At 39.0% G+C, this 17,311-nt stretch overlaps 1 protein-coding gene across 2 annotated transcripts in view; it reads right to left on the minus strand.

Moving 5' to 3' along the window:
- Positions 1-1,002: 1,002 nt before the first annotated feature.
- RTN1 (reticulon 1) overlaps positions 1,003-17,311 on the minus strand; it is a 225,811-nt gene continuing 209,502 nt past the window's right edge. For both annotated transcript variants that reach the window (XM_047767460.1, XM_047767461.1), the window contains 6 exons: positions 11,666-11,873; positions 8,757-8,895; positions 7,292-7,361; positions 6,733-6,779; positions 6,589-6,647; positions 1,003-1,799 (listed from right to left, as the gene is read on the minus strand). In XM_047767460.1, the coding sequence (XP_047623416.1) occupies positions 1,757-1,799; positions 6,589-6,647; positions 6,733-6,779; positions 7,292-7,361; positions 8,757-8,895; positions 11,666-11,873 (566 nt within the window). In that variant the 3' untranslated portion in view covers positions 1,003-1,756. The remainder of the gene's footprint in view (positions 1,800-6,588; positions 6,648-6,732; positions 6,780-7,291; positions 7,362-8,756; positions 8,896-11,665; positions 11,874-17,311) is intronic.

The raw sequence follows: 17,311 nt of genomic DNA on the forward strand, positions 1-17,311 counted from the left end.
TCTTCCTAATATGGGCTTGACCCACCCTTTCAGCCTTACTTGGTACTACATTCCCACCTAAGCAATTTATACCCCAATTCAGTGTATTACGCACTATTCTCTGCATATGCCATGTGCTTCCATGTCTTAGCACCTTAGTACATGTTCTTTCTTCATACTGTTTCTTCTCCTTCTGGAAAAAGCCAGATCAGAACCCAGAGCCCCAAAGTCTACTTCCTCTGAGAATCCTTCTGTTACTCTAATCTTATAGTGCAGCTCTTATTTCATGCTGCCTTTTACTTTGTGAGAATTTCCACATAGCTGCTGCCCATGTCCCTCCATCTTGGCTGTTGACACAGTGTCCAGTAGTTGCCTGTGTTGTCATCCACCACTTTGCACAGAATGGTTACTCCATGAGTACTTATTGAACCCAAGTCCAAACTGGTCAAAGGCAGCTTTATGTAAGTAACTATTCCTTTTCTCTTCCATTTTTATTTCATCCACTTCTATCTCATCATCTTTGACTTTTGCCTTTAACAGTGACATAATATAGGCAACTGAACTTCTGCAAAAAGTAATATGGAATCATTAGAAGACTTAGTTTGATGAGACCAGGAACCACTGTCTCTCTTATTTAGAGCCCTGTTCTTCATGCTTGACACAGAGTAGATGCTCAATAAATAACTACTGAGTGAGTTCATAGCAATTATAATTGTTTTGTGCCAGTGTTGCATTGCATACTATTATAAGAAGTTTACGGAAGGATTCATATCATTTTTAAGCCTTAAAAAACTATTTATGTTATCTGCATCAACTTTACAGAGGACAATATGAAGTGTTTCCCAGTTTTACTAATCTTTAGGGATTTCTATTAATAACACAAAGGAGCCATGGATCAGGTTGGAGCTGGATTACATGGTCTTAGAAACGAGTAGAGCTTGGTCCAGCATGTCCACATGAGATTTTATTTCTTAGAGCTTTTGCATTTTCTGGTAAGATCATGAGAAGAAAGGGAAAAGTTTCTACATTTAGTAACATTTATTTATGCATTCAGTATCAAGTACATAAGTGCAAATATCCAGAGTCCATAATTAAGTCCATTAGGAACTACAGAGAAAGTAATACAAATTGTAATAAAGTTAACATGCTGGTACTTTTTAGTTACCATACATGTAAATCAGTCCATCCGTCTCACACAACAAAAGTACTGCATGTTTGTTTTGGGTTTATTCATTTATTTAATTATTTTAAGTTATACAAAACTGATTATCCTAAGTACGGTCGACTTGTTTTTATTTTCATGTTGTGTGTGTTGGAAAAACTTAAACATTAGTCTACAAGTCTATATATTGTTATTAAAGATTAATCCAACCAGCAACCCAAGGACAGATAAGCGATTTCCACTACTGCATCAGTGCACTGGGCAGGAAAGGCCTAGCCACAGGAAACATGAGAAGCTACAGAAGCATTGCAGAGAGGAGAAGAACACCGACAAAAGAAAGATAACTTGGGTTCTCGCCATCATGCACTTTTTTTTTTTCAGCAACACAAAATTAAAAACCACATCTAATACACTTTTCTCTATACTTTAGTGCTTGACACAAGTGACTCAAATATCCTAAGAGTACAGGAACAGCCTAAAAATAGCTGTTTTAAAGTTTGTCTCTAAGATTATGGTACTGGGGGGAGAAACAATCAATTTGCAGTAACATGTAAGACAGAGCTGTTACCACTTCAGACATTCCTCTTGATGTCCAGTCCCCGGTGGGATATCGATTTACTCAGCATGCCTTTTAGCGCCTGGGATTTTAGCCTGAATCCTAAAAAGATAATGTCAAAAGGTAGTAAATTACAAGTGTTATTAATGAAATCATTTTATGACATCATTAGGTGTTGTTACTTTAATTAGCTAAGTGACCAAATAGCTAAATATTCCAAAAGATGATTTTTAGGTATGAGTGTCTATAAATACATTTCTATGCAAAAATAAGAAAGTATAAATTAGATAATGAATAACCCAAGGAAGCCACATCCCTTGTCTTTTTCTTTTCTTTTTTTTTCTTTTAGGGCCACACCCTTGACATATGGAGGTCCCCAGGCTAGGGGTCGAATCGGAGCTACAGCTGCCAGCCTACACCACAGCCACAGCAACTTGGGATGCAAGCTGCATCTGCCACCTAGACCACAGCTCACAGCAATGCCAGATTGGATCCTTAACCCACTGAGCAAGGCCAGGGATCGAACCTGTGTTCTCATGGATGCTACGATGGGAACTCTACCACATCCCTTAAATTATAGCATTTTAGGCATATAAAGATGTCAATTTATTGACTGATTTCTTCACATAATCATGTGAAGTACTGGGATGGAAAGTAATGGAGTCAAGAGCAGAGCCCTGTGTCACATTATTACACCTCACTCTGGACAGATATTTGATGCATTAACAAACATCCTTAGAATCTGCTATTTCGACTTTTTAGAACTCTACCAATTGTGCTATCAACTGGACCATTTCCATTTTCTCCTCAAGGACACCAAGAAGACTTTTCAAGTACTCTACTGAAATCCAAAGTCTTGCTGGCTAGAGCAGACTGTATGATTCCTCAGTTTAGTGATCATAGAACGATCTGAGTATTTACCTACATTTTTACTAATTCATTCTAGAATTGCTTGAGAGTAGGCATTCAATTCATCAAAAGTGATTTATAGAATCTGTTCTTTTCACTTGAAAATAAAGACAGTTTCTGCCCAATTTCAGGCTATTTTATCATCCTAGAATATAACTCACCAGGACATGGAGAGTTGTATTCACTTGAGGCAGATTCATTATTAGATTTTCAGTTATTTAAACCTTATTTATTTCCTCTACAATATTTATTTTATCTTGTAAAATTTTTCACCCTTTTCCCTTACTTTCAAAACTCTAATAAGCATTATTAGATGTTATTGCTTAGAGCTGGAAAATTGAGACATAGAAAGGTTAAATGACCTGGTCATCCATCCACTCACTATAGAGGAGGGAGGGCACCAAGGTCACCTGACCCAGTCTGGGACTGTCTCCACACCTGCCAATCTCTAAGCAGTAGGAGGAGGATGACCATGGTCATGACCATCTAATATTAACTGAGTGCTTCCTATCTCTGTAACAGTATTTTACAGACACGATCTTTTCAAAATATAGATAAGGAAATAGGCCTAAGGAGTCAAATAACACTTCTGATGAACTCATATAGCTAAAAAAAAAAAAGCCAGAAATGGACTCAAACTAGTCTGTCTAATTCCAAAGATCATGTTTAACTAAAATTGTGTGAGTTCTTTTGGTAATTTTTCTAACATGGAATCAGAATTTCAGAGACTGAAGGAGCCTTAGGGATTAGATCCCACCAAGAAATCTTCAAAATTTAGTGTTAGGCAAAACATTCTCTTAAAGAACTGCTGTTTCCTCCTTTTTGATAAACAAGAACTATATAACTTACCCAGTTTCTCTGTTTATTCTTGGCTACCATGAAGCTCAGAGCCAAATATGAATGAGGCTCAATTACAGAAACCATATTAGTCCTCATGGTTAATATGTTTACTTTTTATTTGTTTTCACATCCTTGATTTCTGTTTTTTTTTTTTTTTTTTTTTTTTTTTTTAGGGATGCACCCATGGCATATGGAAGTTCCCAGGCTAGGGCTCGAACTGGAGCTGCAGCTGCTGGCCTTCACCATAGCCATAGCAACGTGGGATCTGAGCGGTGTCTGCAACCTATACCACAGCTCATGGCAACACCAGATCCTTAACCCACTGAGCGAGACCAGGGATCAAACCCATGTTCTCATGGATATTACTTCGGTTTGTTACCTCTGAGACAAGACGGGAACTCTGATTTCCAATTTTAATTTAACCAACGACATTGTATACATATGTTCATACATCATATTTCTCTGCCATCTCTCCTTTCTCTCCATTTTAACAGGCCTAAGCCTTATCACTTTTGTTTGAATTCTGATAGCTTCTTAGCTGATCACATTTCCTCTAAAATTCTCCTCCCACTAGACTGTCATAGTAACCTGTGCAAAACTCAAGTCTGATTACATCACCCTCTGCTTAGGAACATCAAAGACAGGCTGTTTCCTTTGAGTCAGAGTCATAACTCCTTAGAGGAGTCAATACTTGACCTCAGTCTCTCTTTCTAGACCCTTTTTAGTTGACCTTTCTACTCATTTAAGCTTTATACATGCTGGTTGACTCACTGATTCTTGAACTTGTCCTACATTTTCATGCTTCTGCTTCTACCTGTATTACTTCTTCTTGCAATGTCTTTCCCCTCATCATCCACCTGATGAGTGTTTATCCATCCTTCAGGGCTGCTACAGAATGGATGTTAATGTCTCACCCTCCCACTGCCACCCTCGAATTCACATTTGAAACCTAACCCCCAATGTGTTGGTTTTAGGAGGTGGGGCCTTTGGGAGGTGATTACGTCATGAGAGGGTGGAATCTTCAGGAATGGGATTAGTGCCCTATGTAGGAGAACCCAGAGAGTTTTTCCTTTCACTTCTGCTATGTGAGGATACAGAAAAATCTGCAACAGGACCCACCTATGCTAGCAAGGACCCTCATTGTAGGGGCTTTCTATTATTCCCTCCAGGTGGGAACAGCAGTTTCCTTATCTCCCTGGCCTTAATAATTTTGTACAACTCTATCGTCATTCTTATGCTGTCTTAGAGTTATTTCTTTATGATTTTATCTGCATCTGTAGGCTGAGAGCTCTGCTAGGATGGGATCATCTCATTGAACTTTATATTCTCTGTGCCTGTTACACACAATGCCTAGAACATAACAGGTATGTCTCTTTTTGGAAGCAAGCAACCAATCAATCGAATGAAAAATGTGATTTGTTCCAGATCCCCAAACTAAGTATTGGATAGCTGAGGACCAGAACTTTTGTCATCCAGTTTCCAAGCTCCTATTCTGATGTTCTTTGCTGTAGTTTCTGAAGATAGTTCTAACTGCCAAAATGTCACCTAGGGAGTTCATTAAAACAGAGATCACAGGCCCCTTATCCTAGACATTCTTATTCCACAAATCTGATGTAGAGTCTGGGAATTCATATTTTTAACAGTTCCCCAGGTTTTGGCAACCACCAAGTTTTATAGTATACCATGCTGCCATTTCTTAATACAAAATAATAAATATTTACCCTCAATTTGTTGATTTTTCATTAGGTATTACTTGCATTTGTGTCTAAAATGATAATTTCAGGCATTTTGAAATGTGCTGTAGATCTGATACAGATTTACATGAATTTACCATGAATTGAAGAAGAAAGAGTATAAGCAATACGTAGTAAAAAAACAAAAATCTTTATATATTTCAGGAGAGAACTGTAACTGATTATACGCAAATCAAATGGCAGAGGAACACTAAAGTGCTTTTTTTTTTTATTTGTTTGTTTTGTTTCATACAACTTTGACTATCTAAAATAATTCCCTTTAATTCTGACCATCACATAGGTCTAGCCACATACCTCTAAGATTACTAGAGAGTTCACGTCAAAAAAAGTCTAGTCTTGGACTTCCTGACATGGCTCAGTGGAAATGAATCTGACTAGTATCCATGAGGATGTGGGTTCGATCCCTAGCCTTGCTCAGTGGGTTAAAAATCCAGCATTTCAGTGAGCTGTGGTGTGGGTTGCAGACGCGGCTCAGATCTAGTGTTGCTGTGGTTGTGGCATAGGCTACCGGCTACAGCTCCAACTGGACACCTGGCCTGGGAGCCTCCATGTGCCGTGGGTGTGGCCCTAAAAAGACAAAAAAAAAAAAAAGTCTGGTCTTTTTTGAGATATTTATTGTAGCTGAAGCCTAGGTCAGCTTTTGATTAAAGCAAAATATTGAATAATAATGACAACATAAAAACTATCATTTTAGATGAAGACACAGCTAAAAACAATAAATTAAGGATTAAGGAAAACTACTACGTTTAATGATCATATTAACTGTAGCTACTTATAACTGGAATCTTTATCTCATATAGAAAGCAGACATAAAATAGAGTTTATTTAAGACAGGTTTAAAAAGGAATGGTGTTAATAAAATAAGCAAACGCACACTAATGTTAAGTTGAAATGATGTAATTTAAAATGTGACAAAAGTTCTAAAGATTAAAAAAAGCTTTAAGTTTTAAAAATAATTTCAATGGTTTAAAATTAATGATGTTTATTGTTTAAAATATTGAAAATATGTTAAATTGCTGTTTTTATTTCAATTAAGCTGTTATAAATTAATTTTACTTTTCTGAAACAGACTTCTTTCTTACCTCCAACCCATCTTATTCTTGGACATGAGCCAGTCCCCAGGTAAAGCTTAATATCATTCATTCATTAAAACTCACTCATCACGATCTCTGAAATAAACCACTGAAAATTTTGTTTAATTGGGAGTTTTAAAATTAATACTTAATTTCTGAAATGATATATTTGGGAAGGGTGTGAATATATGGCTCATAAGTGAATGATCATAAATCAACCCATTATTTTATTACCCTCTTATTATTGCTCCCTAATCTACTCAAATGCATGACTCAGATGTCTCTCCTTTTTAAGAATTGCACGATGTAACTTACTTTGCCACGACAGCATTTATGTGAGTCCTCACCAGTCCCAGATATTGGTCAATCTGTGCCTACCAAGAGGAAGAAATCATGAGCACATCCAAAGTTCACGAGGTCAAAATTTAACAAGAATGACTAATACCGCATAGAACTTACCTGGTGCTTAACATACACTACAGGTAGAGTAAACATTGAAACTACAGCTGGGATGAAAAACAAATATAGTATTAAAATTCTGAGAGCCATCAGTAAGAATAAACTTATAGATGCAAGTTATATAGTTATATACTATCACAGCATTGTCTACAGTAGTCAGCATCCTAGCTAAAAGATGGCAGGGCTAGTCCATGAGGAAAACAAAAACATGGCTAAGACCTCCACAGATGTTTAAGTCATTATTCCTGGACGGAGGGAATGCCCTCCTATGAGGAATCTGAATTTCTATACATAACTGCCACTGAAGCAGATATATATATATATGAAGCCAAATAAACCAATTATGGTTAAAGAAAAAAACCTTGAGATTAAGAAATTCATTATTATTGTGTGATATATAGTGTGCCCGTTAACTGAACTATGATGGTCAGGGAAAGGCTCTGTACTCCGAGAATCTGGTATTTGTTATTAGGAGTCCATCCAACCAAGCTAACAGCCTAGGAAGCTTTATGTTCTCAGAGTTTATGAAGGGAGACATAACACACTTATCTGTCCTCACCCATGAGCAGCAGGGTCAGGCCATTGAAGAGAGCGCCAACATAGGTTAGGAGCCACATCAGGACTGCAAACTAAAGAATGAAATGATGATCAGAGCTTCTAACACCATCATGACAGAGAAGTCTCATTTCATTGACTTCTTTATATTAAAATTTGAGGCAAACTACATCACGGTTTCAATGGGAAATATAACAGCATTTAAAGCTCTTCGCAGAAAGATGATCTAATCTTTACTTTTCTCAGAACGTTTTGGACCTCTTTGTTGTAAGATTTGAGGGACTCAATGAAATAATATTCTGGGGTAGAGGTAAGCAAACTGGCCATTGGCTTGTTTTTGTATGGGCCCATGAGTTAAGAATGGATTTTACATTTTGCAGTGGTTGAAAAAAATCAAAACAAGAATAACATTTCATGATATGTGAAAATGATTTGAAATTCAATTTTCAGTGTTCACAAACAATGTTTCATTAGCACATAGCCACAGTCATTCGTTTATGTATTGTCTTTGGCTCCCTTCCTGCTATAACAGCAAAGTTGAGTAGCTGAAACAGAGTCTGTGTAACCTATAAAGCCTAAAATATTTACTATACGGCTCTTTGTAGATAAGGTTTGCTGATCCCCATTCTAGCCCACAATTTTTATATTATAATATAATGATATCATAAAGAGAAATTTCACCTTAAAAGCCCTATGGGGAGTAATTACAATTTCCCTGCTGTCTCTTTTTAGTCATTATTTGCCAAGAAATTATTCCAGTAAAGCACCTCAAAGGTCAAGGCCTCATCACTCACTTTTCTTATGTTCTTTCTTCCTCAGTTATGGAGCAGCCCTGCCTTCTGTGCACAAAGTGCTCTGGGAGACCGGGGAACTCACAACAACCCCGCCTGGGCTCCCCGCCCCTCTGATGTTTTACATGTAAGGGAGGTCGCAGCAGCTTATTAAAAAAAACCCAGTGAGTTCAATGAAAACACCAGGAATAATACTCAGCACTGCAAGGTCCTTGAACCTTCAGGTGCTTGTCTCACAGCCTACACGTCTTATTAGCAGAGTTTGGTATTTCTTTCAAAGAATTTTTACATTCCCTACACTAGATTTTTATTTTAAAATTAATTTTAGGAAATTAACTTGGGAATTGAAAGCAATAAGGAGAAGCAGCAATCTGGAGTGTTGTAAAAAGTACAGGACTAGAAGTTGTATGATCTGGGTTTGATCCCAGCTCTGTCAGTGACTCTCTGGGAAACCTCAGACAAGTGTCTTAACCTCTCTGAGCCACAGTTCCAGCATCTGTAAAATGAGGGGATTAGACTGGATGAGCTCCATGGTACCATTCAGCTGCAGGTTTTCTGACTCTAGAATATAATTAGCACTTGTTATTTTATTCTCCGTCACATGGTAGTTTATAACACTATACATTTAGGGAAAACAAAACTCAAGACTGTGAAATGGGATGGCTTGAGCAATCCTACTTTTAGGGAATCCACCAGGTCCTGGACGAGGAAGAGCCTCCTCAGTTCTTTAAGTGTGCTGTTCACATAGAATTGCAGGCAGTCTGTGTACTTCTGAATCTGCTCCTGAGACAGAGTGATCTCCAGCTCCAAGTAGGTCCTGTCAACAAAGCACCCCCACAGAGAACTCCATCACAGGGAATCATCAAACAGGTAGGTTCTCCTCCTCCAATTCTGAGGATGACTACCAGGTCATCCTGAAGGGTTTATACCAGCCAGCAGCTGCAGGGCACCACCCCTACCCCCACAGCCAGTGCACTGGGGAACAGGAGAGTCATGGCACCTAGTGGAGCACTGCGATTGCTTCTGTCTCCCATAGGCAACACTATAGTGGGAACTGATAACTGAGAGCAACTGGGTGGGAGCAGAGAAAAGTCAGTCCCAAATCAGCTCACTTGCTCAAGTCTATGACCCACCAGGTAATTGTGAAATTCCTCATTTCCTCCTGGCTGCATGAAGATGAATGAATTCTTTTTTTAATAATTAAAATATCTGAAAATCCTAGCTGCCAATTATTATTTGTCATCGAAAACTCTAAGATTTCATATGTAAATTCTGAAAAGTACTTTCAGGATCATCTAGAGAGCTCTGAAAGATGCAAGTTGACCTGGGCTGTGTTAAAATGCTCGCTGGTTCTAGCAAGAGTGGTATTTTAGCCATTGTATTTTCCATTTGTTCAAATGGTTAATCTGAACTCTTGGGTAGATGAACTAGGCTCCTGAAATATATAAAAATCAATCCACCTTCCTGTTTTGGCCATGCCCCATGCCCCAACCCAGAGGTCTATTCTCTCTCTCCTTCCCTTCCTCTGCCATACGGTCCACCTAGAGGATATTCCTAGTGATCTCCTAATTCTGAGAATGGAGAGGAAAAGAGTCAAACAGAATTGGAAGGAGTTGTAAGGAGTTTATGTTTACCTGTGTGCCTTTTTAGAAAAAAACAGAAAATCTCATTTGTTACTTCAAATTTTAAATTTTGTCTCCTAATGGAAGATAAAGTAGTTGAACTAATTGTAGTTAGACTCTTAGTCCTAGTGTTTACAGAGAAATAAGTCAAGTGAGAGATAAGTCCTCAGTGTAACTTGCCAGCCTAGGGAAAAATGTGGAAGAAGCCGGCCTCTCTTAGATGGCTGAGAGCAGAGGCTGGGGCAGGGCAGGACTCTAAGGTATGGATACTGGTCACAGGCTAGAGTCACTGAAGTAGGCATGTCATTCACCCTTGTAAGATGACATTCCCACCTTTGGGATGCAAGCATGTGCAGCCAAGTTATAGCCCAGAAGACCCCTAAGTCTGCATTAGAATACAGAATCCCTCCCAAGGGTGAGAATGATCAGACCATTACTGTGTTTGACACTGAGGCCAAGAACCAGAGGCTGGGAAGGAGATCTGATACACAGCCTTTGCCTTTTTGTCAGCAAGTCTCCGTAACACAGGCATTTTTCCCCTCTTTTTTAAGATCATGGTTCTCTGAGGCCTTGATTCAACTGACTGGTTGAGACAGTGAATCAAGAAGAATTCAGAGGCATCACCCGTGAATTTCTGAGGCTGGCTCAGAAGCTATTATGCAGTAGCATCCACAAGTCTCATCCAGGATGAAGAAATACCTCTCAGTTACAGGAGGTAAGGACACCACTCAGTGCAGGAGGGGACCTATACTCTGGGGTCAGCAACAGGTGAGGGGATGACTCTGAGAGTCAGTGCTAAAAAACGTGGGCCTTATAAGCTAGAATCAGGAGTAAAGTGGGGTAGAGTCAGGTAGCATGCAGCTGTCAGTGCTAATATCTCCTTGTGCAATATTTCATATATCCTCTTAATATACTGCCTTTAAAAAAAAAATCCTCTGAGTTCTGCTGTGGCACAGTGGGTTAAGGATCTGGTGTTGCCACAGCTATGGCATAGGTTGATCCCTGGCCTGGGAACTTCCATATGCCACAGGTGCAACCAAAACATCAACAACAACAACAACAACACACGCACACATGTACACAAGCAACAAAAAGTCCTCTTCTTCAGTGTTCATTTAGTCTGATTTCCCCTATATATGCACTATTCATGAAGCTTGCATTCCTCAGAAGGTTGGCCCTTTGATATTAAACTTCCACAAAAAGCATAGAAATAAAAATCCAAACACCCTGGACCTGACTCTGTGCTGTTTACTGCCATGTGACTTTGAGCAAGTTGCTTTATAATAGAACCTGAGGTTTTTCCCCATCTGTGAATAGAGATTATAATATTTTGCCTTCTTCACAGAGTTGGGAGTAGCAATTGTTGAAAGAGTCTTTATTTTTTAATTTTAATTTTATCTTTTTTTAGGTGTGCTTGTGGCATGTATAAGTTCCCGGGCCAAGGATCAAACCTGTGCCACAGCAGCAACTGAGCCACAGCCGTGACAACACCAGATCCTTAACCTGCTGAGCCACCAGGAAACTCTTGAAACACTCTTTAAATTATAAAACACTCTATACATATAATGAAGTAGGATTACTATTATTAACAAGTATAAAATTAATATTAAATATAAATGTAATGTTTTTCACATTTCATAAATTCACAAAAAGAATTTATATTATATAAAATATATTTACATTAAAGATAAATATTTAATATTCAATTAGTAGTAATTAAAATTTAGAAAGCTCAATAAAGCAGTAAGTGTCAGAATAGGCATATTCTATAAACTCATAGAATAACTGAGTTTGTTTTAGAAATTTACCAGAAATATTAGGTATTAAAAGAGAGAATGTTAGAGACTCTATGAGACCTGTCAGGTGTCAGAGAAGCATGACCCAAAGTGCACAGGAGCTGAACTTGAGGCCGAGGAAAGAGCGTGTGAGAGGCGGGGCAAGGGCTTGCCAAGGGGGGACACTCACTTGAAAGGGTGGCCCTCGTCGGTTTTCTGCACAGCTTGTAAAACAGACTTGTAGATGCGGAAACTGATGGTGGCCGAGAGCGCAGCAAGGGCCAGGTAGGCCACGACGCTCACAACGCTGAACTGGGTCAGGGAGAAGAGCAGCAGCAGGAAGCTCCCAAACACTATCCCTGTCTGCTTGATGTCCCTCCAGTACAGCAGGTCAATAGCTGTAGGGAGAGACACACACACCACTTAACACTGGCACTGCCGCTGGGGGAGCTGCTATGGCTCATTCCACAAAGCCGTGGTTGCTACAGGTTCTCACCAGCTTTTGGCTCTTAAACAGGTGAGTAGACACAGTGCTATTCCAGGGCACCTACTGTCATTCCATTTCGCTTTTCCAGCCCCAAGGATAGTTTATAAATTCACAGATAAGAAAAGGCTGTTGAATCTCTAGTGACAATATCTCTGTGAGTGAATCTCAGTGGGCTATGTCACCTGTATAGTGGCCTGAATTATGTGACTTTCTAACAAGATTGAAATGTGGAGGACACTGTGAAGCATCTTGACGCCCTGCGTACAATTTAGTGTCTCAGTGGTGCCTACAGGTAAGCATGTCAGTCACACATATGTCCCTCCTGCTGAGAAGGGGCAACAACAATGAAAACAGAGGTTCTGGACAAGTGGAGTCTTCAGAAACAATGCAGCAGGTCCAGGAGACTCCAGCCAATGCCAAAGGCTTCTGAATAAGAGATATATATGACTTGCCTCCAAAATGAGCAGAACAGAAGTGTCAGTAGCTATCTCAAGAATCCCTGGAGCTGACATGTGGATTAAACCATTTTAGACCATATGACTTGTTCACTTACATTCTGTGATTTAAAAATCTGGAATACAAGCTTTAAGATTTATAGCACATCTATCATTCGGTCATTTCCCTCTTTTTACTTAGAAACAAAAAATTAAATTTAAAAGAATAAAGCCATGGTGCTTCAAATATGATACAAAACAGAAATATTTTGAGTATTCCAGGCACTAGATTATGAAAAAAGCATAGAAGACTTACTGAAGAATGAATGCAAATTTATTCTCTAATTAGGCAAGTAATATTTTTTTAAATTTAGAAATACATTTGAGATATAACAAGGTGTACAACACATTGATTGGATATATTTGTATATTGCAATATTATTACCACCACTGCATTAGCTAATACCTCCATAACTTCACATAATTATCATTTCTTTTTTGTGGTAAGAATATTTAAGATCCAGCCTCTTAGAAACTTTGAAGTCTATAATACAGTACCATTGACCATATTTACTTTGCTGTTCATGAGATCTCCAGGACTTATTTACCTACTTGTGGCAAGTTTGTACCCTTTCATCAACATCTCCCTAATTTGCCACCCCCACCCCCAGCCCTAGTAACCACCATTCTACTCTGTTTCTATGAGTTTAGCTTTTTTAAATTTCACATATAAGTGAGATCATATAGTATTTGTCTTTCTCTGATTTATCTCATTCATCACAAGGCCCTCGAGATCTATCCACATAGTCACGACAAATGGTTTTTATGTAATATATGTCAATAAATGTTCAGAAAGCGAAAAGTAAGATGCAACATTCCTATCTCATAACCAAATAAAAGTGGCAGTTGCTTACACTACCAGCTTCATGTGTAGCATATCTGGAGGCACCTGTTTTAAGGCGCCAGTCATTTGCTCAAAGGAAACGGAGATGACTGCTTTGAAGAAAGCAGGGAATTGCTCTCATCATACTCAGGTTCATGACTAGATGAGAGAACAGAACTGAAAAGGACACACAGCCTAGTGACAATCCCAACACTATCGAGGGGATACAAGGAATGTTGCAAAGTATTAACCCTTGGCAGCAGACTTACCTCAGGCTGGCTGGAGAGTAAATTGGGGCCTTCATGAGGGAGGGGAGATCTTTTATAACATGCTGAGGATACCCCAGCAATCTGAAGCTGGAGAGAGAATTCACTTTTGAACTGATCTCTCATTCACTCCTACCTACTCCCTACTCACCACTACCTAATACACCAATGATATTAACTCACTAAGATTATAGTACTCAGCAATTTTGTTGGGGAAAAATTTGTTCACTTTCTCCTATGATACTTCCACAATGTAGGAAGGAGCGAAGAGGTGAAACAAAGTTTTTCTTTTTTTTTCTTTTGAGTAGTGCCAGTTTGCAGGTTGGTTTCTAGGACCAAAAGAAAAGCACTGCTGCTCTAAAGTCTCTCTCTTTTCCCAGGCCCAATCACCAGTCACACTGATATTCCACTATTAGAAATTCATTTGTTGGATTAATCTTCAAAGTATTGGTTGTCTTTTTCTTTCCTTGGTCATATTTATTTATTTATTTATTTATTTATTTTTAAATTTTTAATTTTTTTTGTCTTTTTGCCTTTTCTAGGGCCGCTTCCTGCAGCATACGGAGGTTCCCAGGCTAGGGGTCTAATCGGAGCTGTAGCCGCCAGCCTACGCCACAGCCACAACAATGTGGGATCCGAGCCGAATCTGAGACCTACACCACAGCTCATGGCAACGCTGGATCCTTAACCCACTGAGCTAGGCCAGGGATTGAACCCGCAACCTCGTGGTTCCTACTTGGATTCGTTAACCACTGCGCCACGATGGGAACTCCTTGTTCATCTCTTTTTAATGCAAAGACCCAGAAGGGGATAAAACATTAAAGACTGGATTGTCAATTAACACAATTTTTGAATGACTTCACTAAATGATTTTCATCTTAGAACAGTCTATTGAGAATAGAGCATCAAAGTAATAATCTTTTTCAGGCAGAGAAGAGGGATCTTTTGGAAGACATGACACAAGAAATCCCTGTGCACCTGAAGGAAGTCTAGTTTCCCTTAGGTTTAAGTGGATCTGGAGACAACAAATAGGGGTAAGCCTAGGCCTAAGTCTAGATCAGCAGGGCTAAAGGCCCCCGGGGCCGAGGAGTTTCCTAGGATTTATTCTGTTAAGCATAATGGATGGGGGAAGGAGAATAAAAAGGAGACTAAAATATCACTATTATCTGCAGTGTTTAGCTCTTTCACATTTGTTCATTTATTCAGTATTTATTGAGCGAATACTAAGTGTCATGCTTTGTGCTACATGCCAGGGATGTCAAAATAAATATATTTTAAAAAAAAGTACATGTAAATAAATAAATTGTAATCTTCTGTTTTATGATGCCCCAAGATTCATATGAAAGACACATTTAGAACAAACACATTATAAGACAGCATGATCTGTGCTAGGGACAGTAGGCTCACCCACCCCTGAGATGATGTAAGGGCACAGGAGACCCTGAAAGCAGTTTTCAGACAAAGAAGAGACAGAATTTGCTATTTTCAAGTGAACCCCCACTTAAAAAATTGCATAACACCTGTTAAAAATAGTGTGACCTCTAGAAAAGCCTTCTGCATCTCTAGAGCTCTGTTCAAACAGCCTGAGAATGGCAGGCACCAGGTAGGGGCTTTTCTTGAAGAAGCTGTGGGCAGAGAACATTAACTGTTAACTAAGTAACATTAGTATGATATAATGCACAATCGATCTTTCAATCAACTTGCTAAAATCGCTGGAGGTTTCTAATTAGGAGGTTAACAAAATTTTTTTTTTTTCAGGGCTGCACCCACAACATATGAAGGTTCCCAGGTGTTAGGGGGTCAAATTGGAGCTACAGCTGCCAGCCTAAGCCACAGGGACAGCAATGTGGGATATGAGCTATGTCTGTGACCACAGGTCACGGCAACGCTGGATCCTTAACCCACTGAGCAAGGGTAGGAATCGAACCTGCATCTTCATGGATATTAGTCAGGTTCGTTAACCACTGAGCCACTACGGGAACTCCAAAAGTTTTGTCTTAAACTGTCAGTGGTGTGTTGATTCTGGGTGCTTTGTGGCATGACTGTCTCTACACAGATTCCGAAATGCTCAAAGCGTTTTCAGATACTACTTCATTTAAACCTCACAATAAACTCCAATAGACAGGTATGTAACAGGTGAGGAAGCCAGAAGAGACTAGTATACTGAGACTAGTATAGGAGAAGCAAGGTCAAACCCTAAGGTGGATGCTCTTTTCCAAAACAAAACAGTTGTGTCTTTCACATCATGTGGTTGGATGTTAGATGTCCCCCAAAGTATGCCAAATTAATTTTTGGCAGCTCGATTATATTTAAATCTGCTTTTTGAGCTAGATATTTATAGTGAAAATAATTTTTTTCTTTCAGGGAAATCACAGTAAACAGTTATTGGTTATCTGTTTATTTAGTAAGAATAGGAATGGAGAGAACATAAAATTTTGTTCCTGTTTTTAAGGGACTTAAGATTTAGCTGGGAAGATTGAATAATCATTTTTAGAAATACTGCGTCAATGCCAATATATCTTGTATTATCAGAGATGGTAAAAGTTGAGTTCAAGGAAGGGACAGTACTGGAATTGATAAAAAAAAAAAAAAAGGATGTGGGATGGTTTGTGAATGTGGTGAACAATTTGTTAAGGAGATGGGCGGATAAAAGGAAATATTATGAAGGATTAATTGACAAGAATGGTGAATAATTAGCTGTGGGAGAAAGGAGGAAGAACTAATTAAGGGTGAAAACAACATTTCAAAGCTGGGTGACGTGACAGAGTGATTAGTATCACTGACAAAAATAGGAAATCTGAGGGAGCACTGTTTTAGGAAAAAACTGACGCTGGTTTTCATACCTCTAGGTTCTGCTGAGATGACATTAAAGCAGAGCATTTTGACACAGCTGGGGCAGAGAGGGGATAGGGATCACAAATGAGATAAGACTAATAATTACCCACAATACTAACTAATTTTTTAGAGGCCTGGGAATAAAATGGTTTCTTTTTATAGGCTCTGTCATAGTAGCCTTGAGCTAAAGTGGACTTTATTATCATGTACCCAATGATATTCAGATGGATATATATAGTATGCAACTGGAAATGCAGAACTGACATTTGGTTAAGAGAACTGACTATTTCTATTTGTGTGCATTCTGAGTGGAAATAATGATTGAAGACATGAAAGTAAAGGGAACCTCCAAGAGAGGAGTGACTAAGGGTTGCAAGAGAGGATGAACCATAGTTTAGGATTCAAAGGATTGAGTGAAGCTCTAAAAGGAGCCCTGTCTGGGTATTAGAAAGGGTCCCCAAACAGTGTTGGTTATGGCAGTCAAGAAGAAGGAAACTTCCAGAAGGAAGGGGTAGGCAGTCAAGAAGAAAGAAACTTTCAGAAGGGGTAGGCTACAGTGTGAAATGAGAAAGGACCACTGGTTTTGAAGACTGAGAAGTCACTCCTAAGTGGGCAGAGAGAGGTATGAAGTGTTAGTGGGGATGAAAGACATATTGTAAAGGGTTGGGGTGGTGGTGGCAAGTTCAAAGTAATAAAGAAGATGTTAAAAAGAATGGTAGTTGGGGGAGTAGCGACAAGAAAAACCTAAGTTGAGCAAACCTGGGAATATTAGTGAGGAGTGAAGATCCTGGAAAGAGGAGATATTTGAGCAAAGTCTCAGAGAAGGCGGTGAAAGAATGGGATTAGTCTCAGCTCTTTCTTTTCAAAGAGGGAAGAAGAATGAAAGGCTGGGTAAAGATGGAGGAACATTTGTCAAAGTATCAGCATGGCT

This window comes from Phacochoerus africanus, chromosome 2, assembly GCF_016906955.1.
Source record: "Phacochoerus africanus isolate WHEZ1 chromosome 2, ROS_Pafr_v1, whole genome shotgun sequence".
NCBI lineage: Eukaryota > Metazoa > Chordata > Mammalia > Artiodactyla > Suidae > Phacochoerus > Phacochoerus africanus.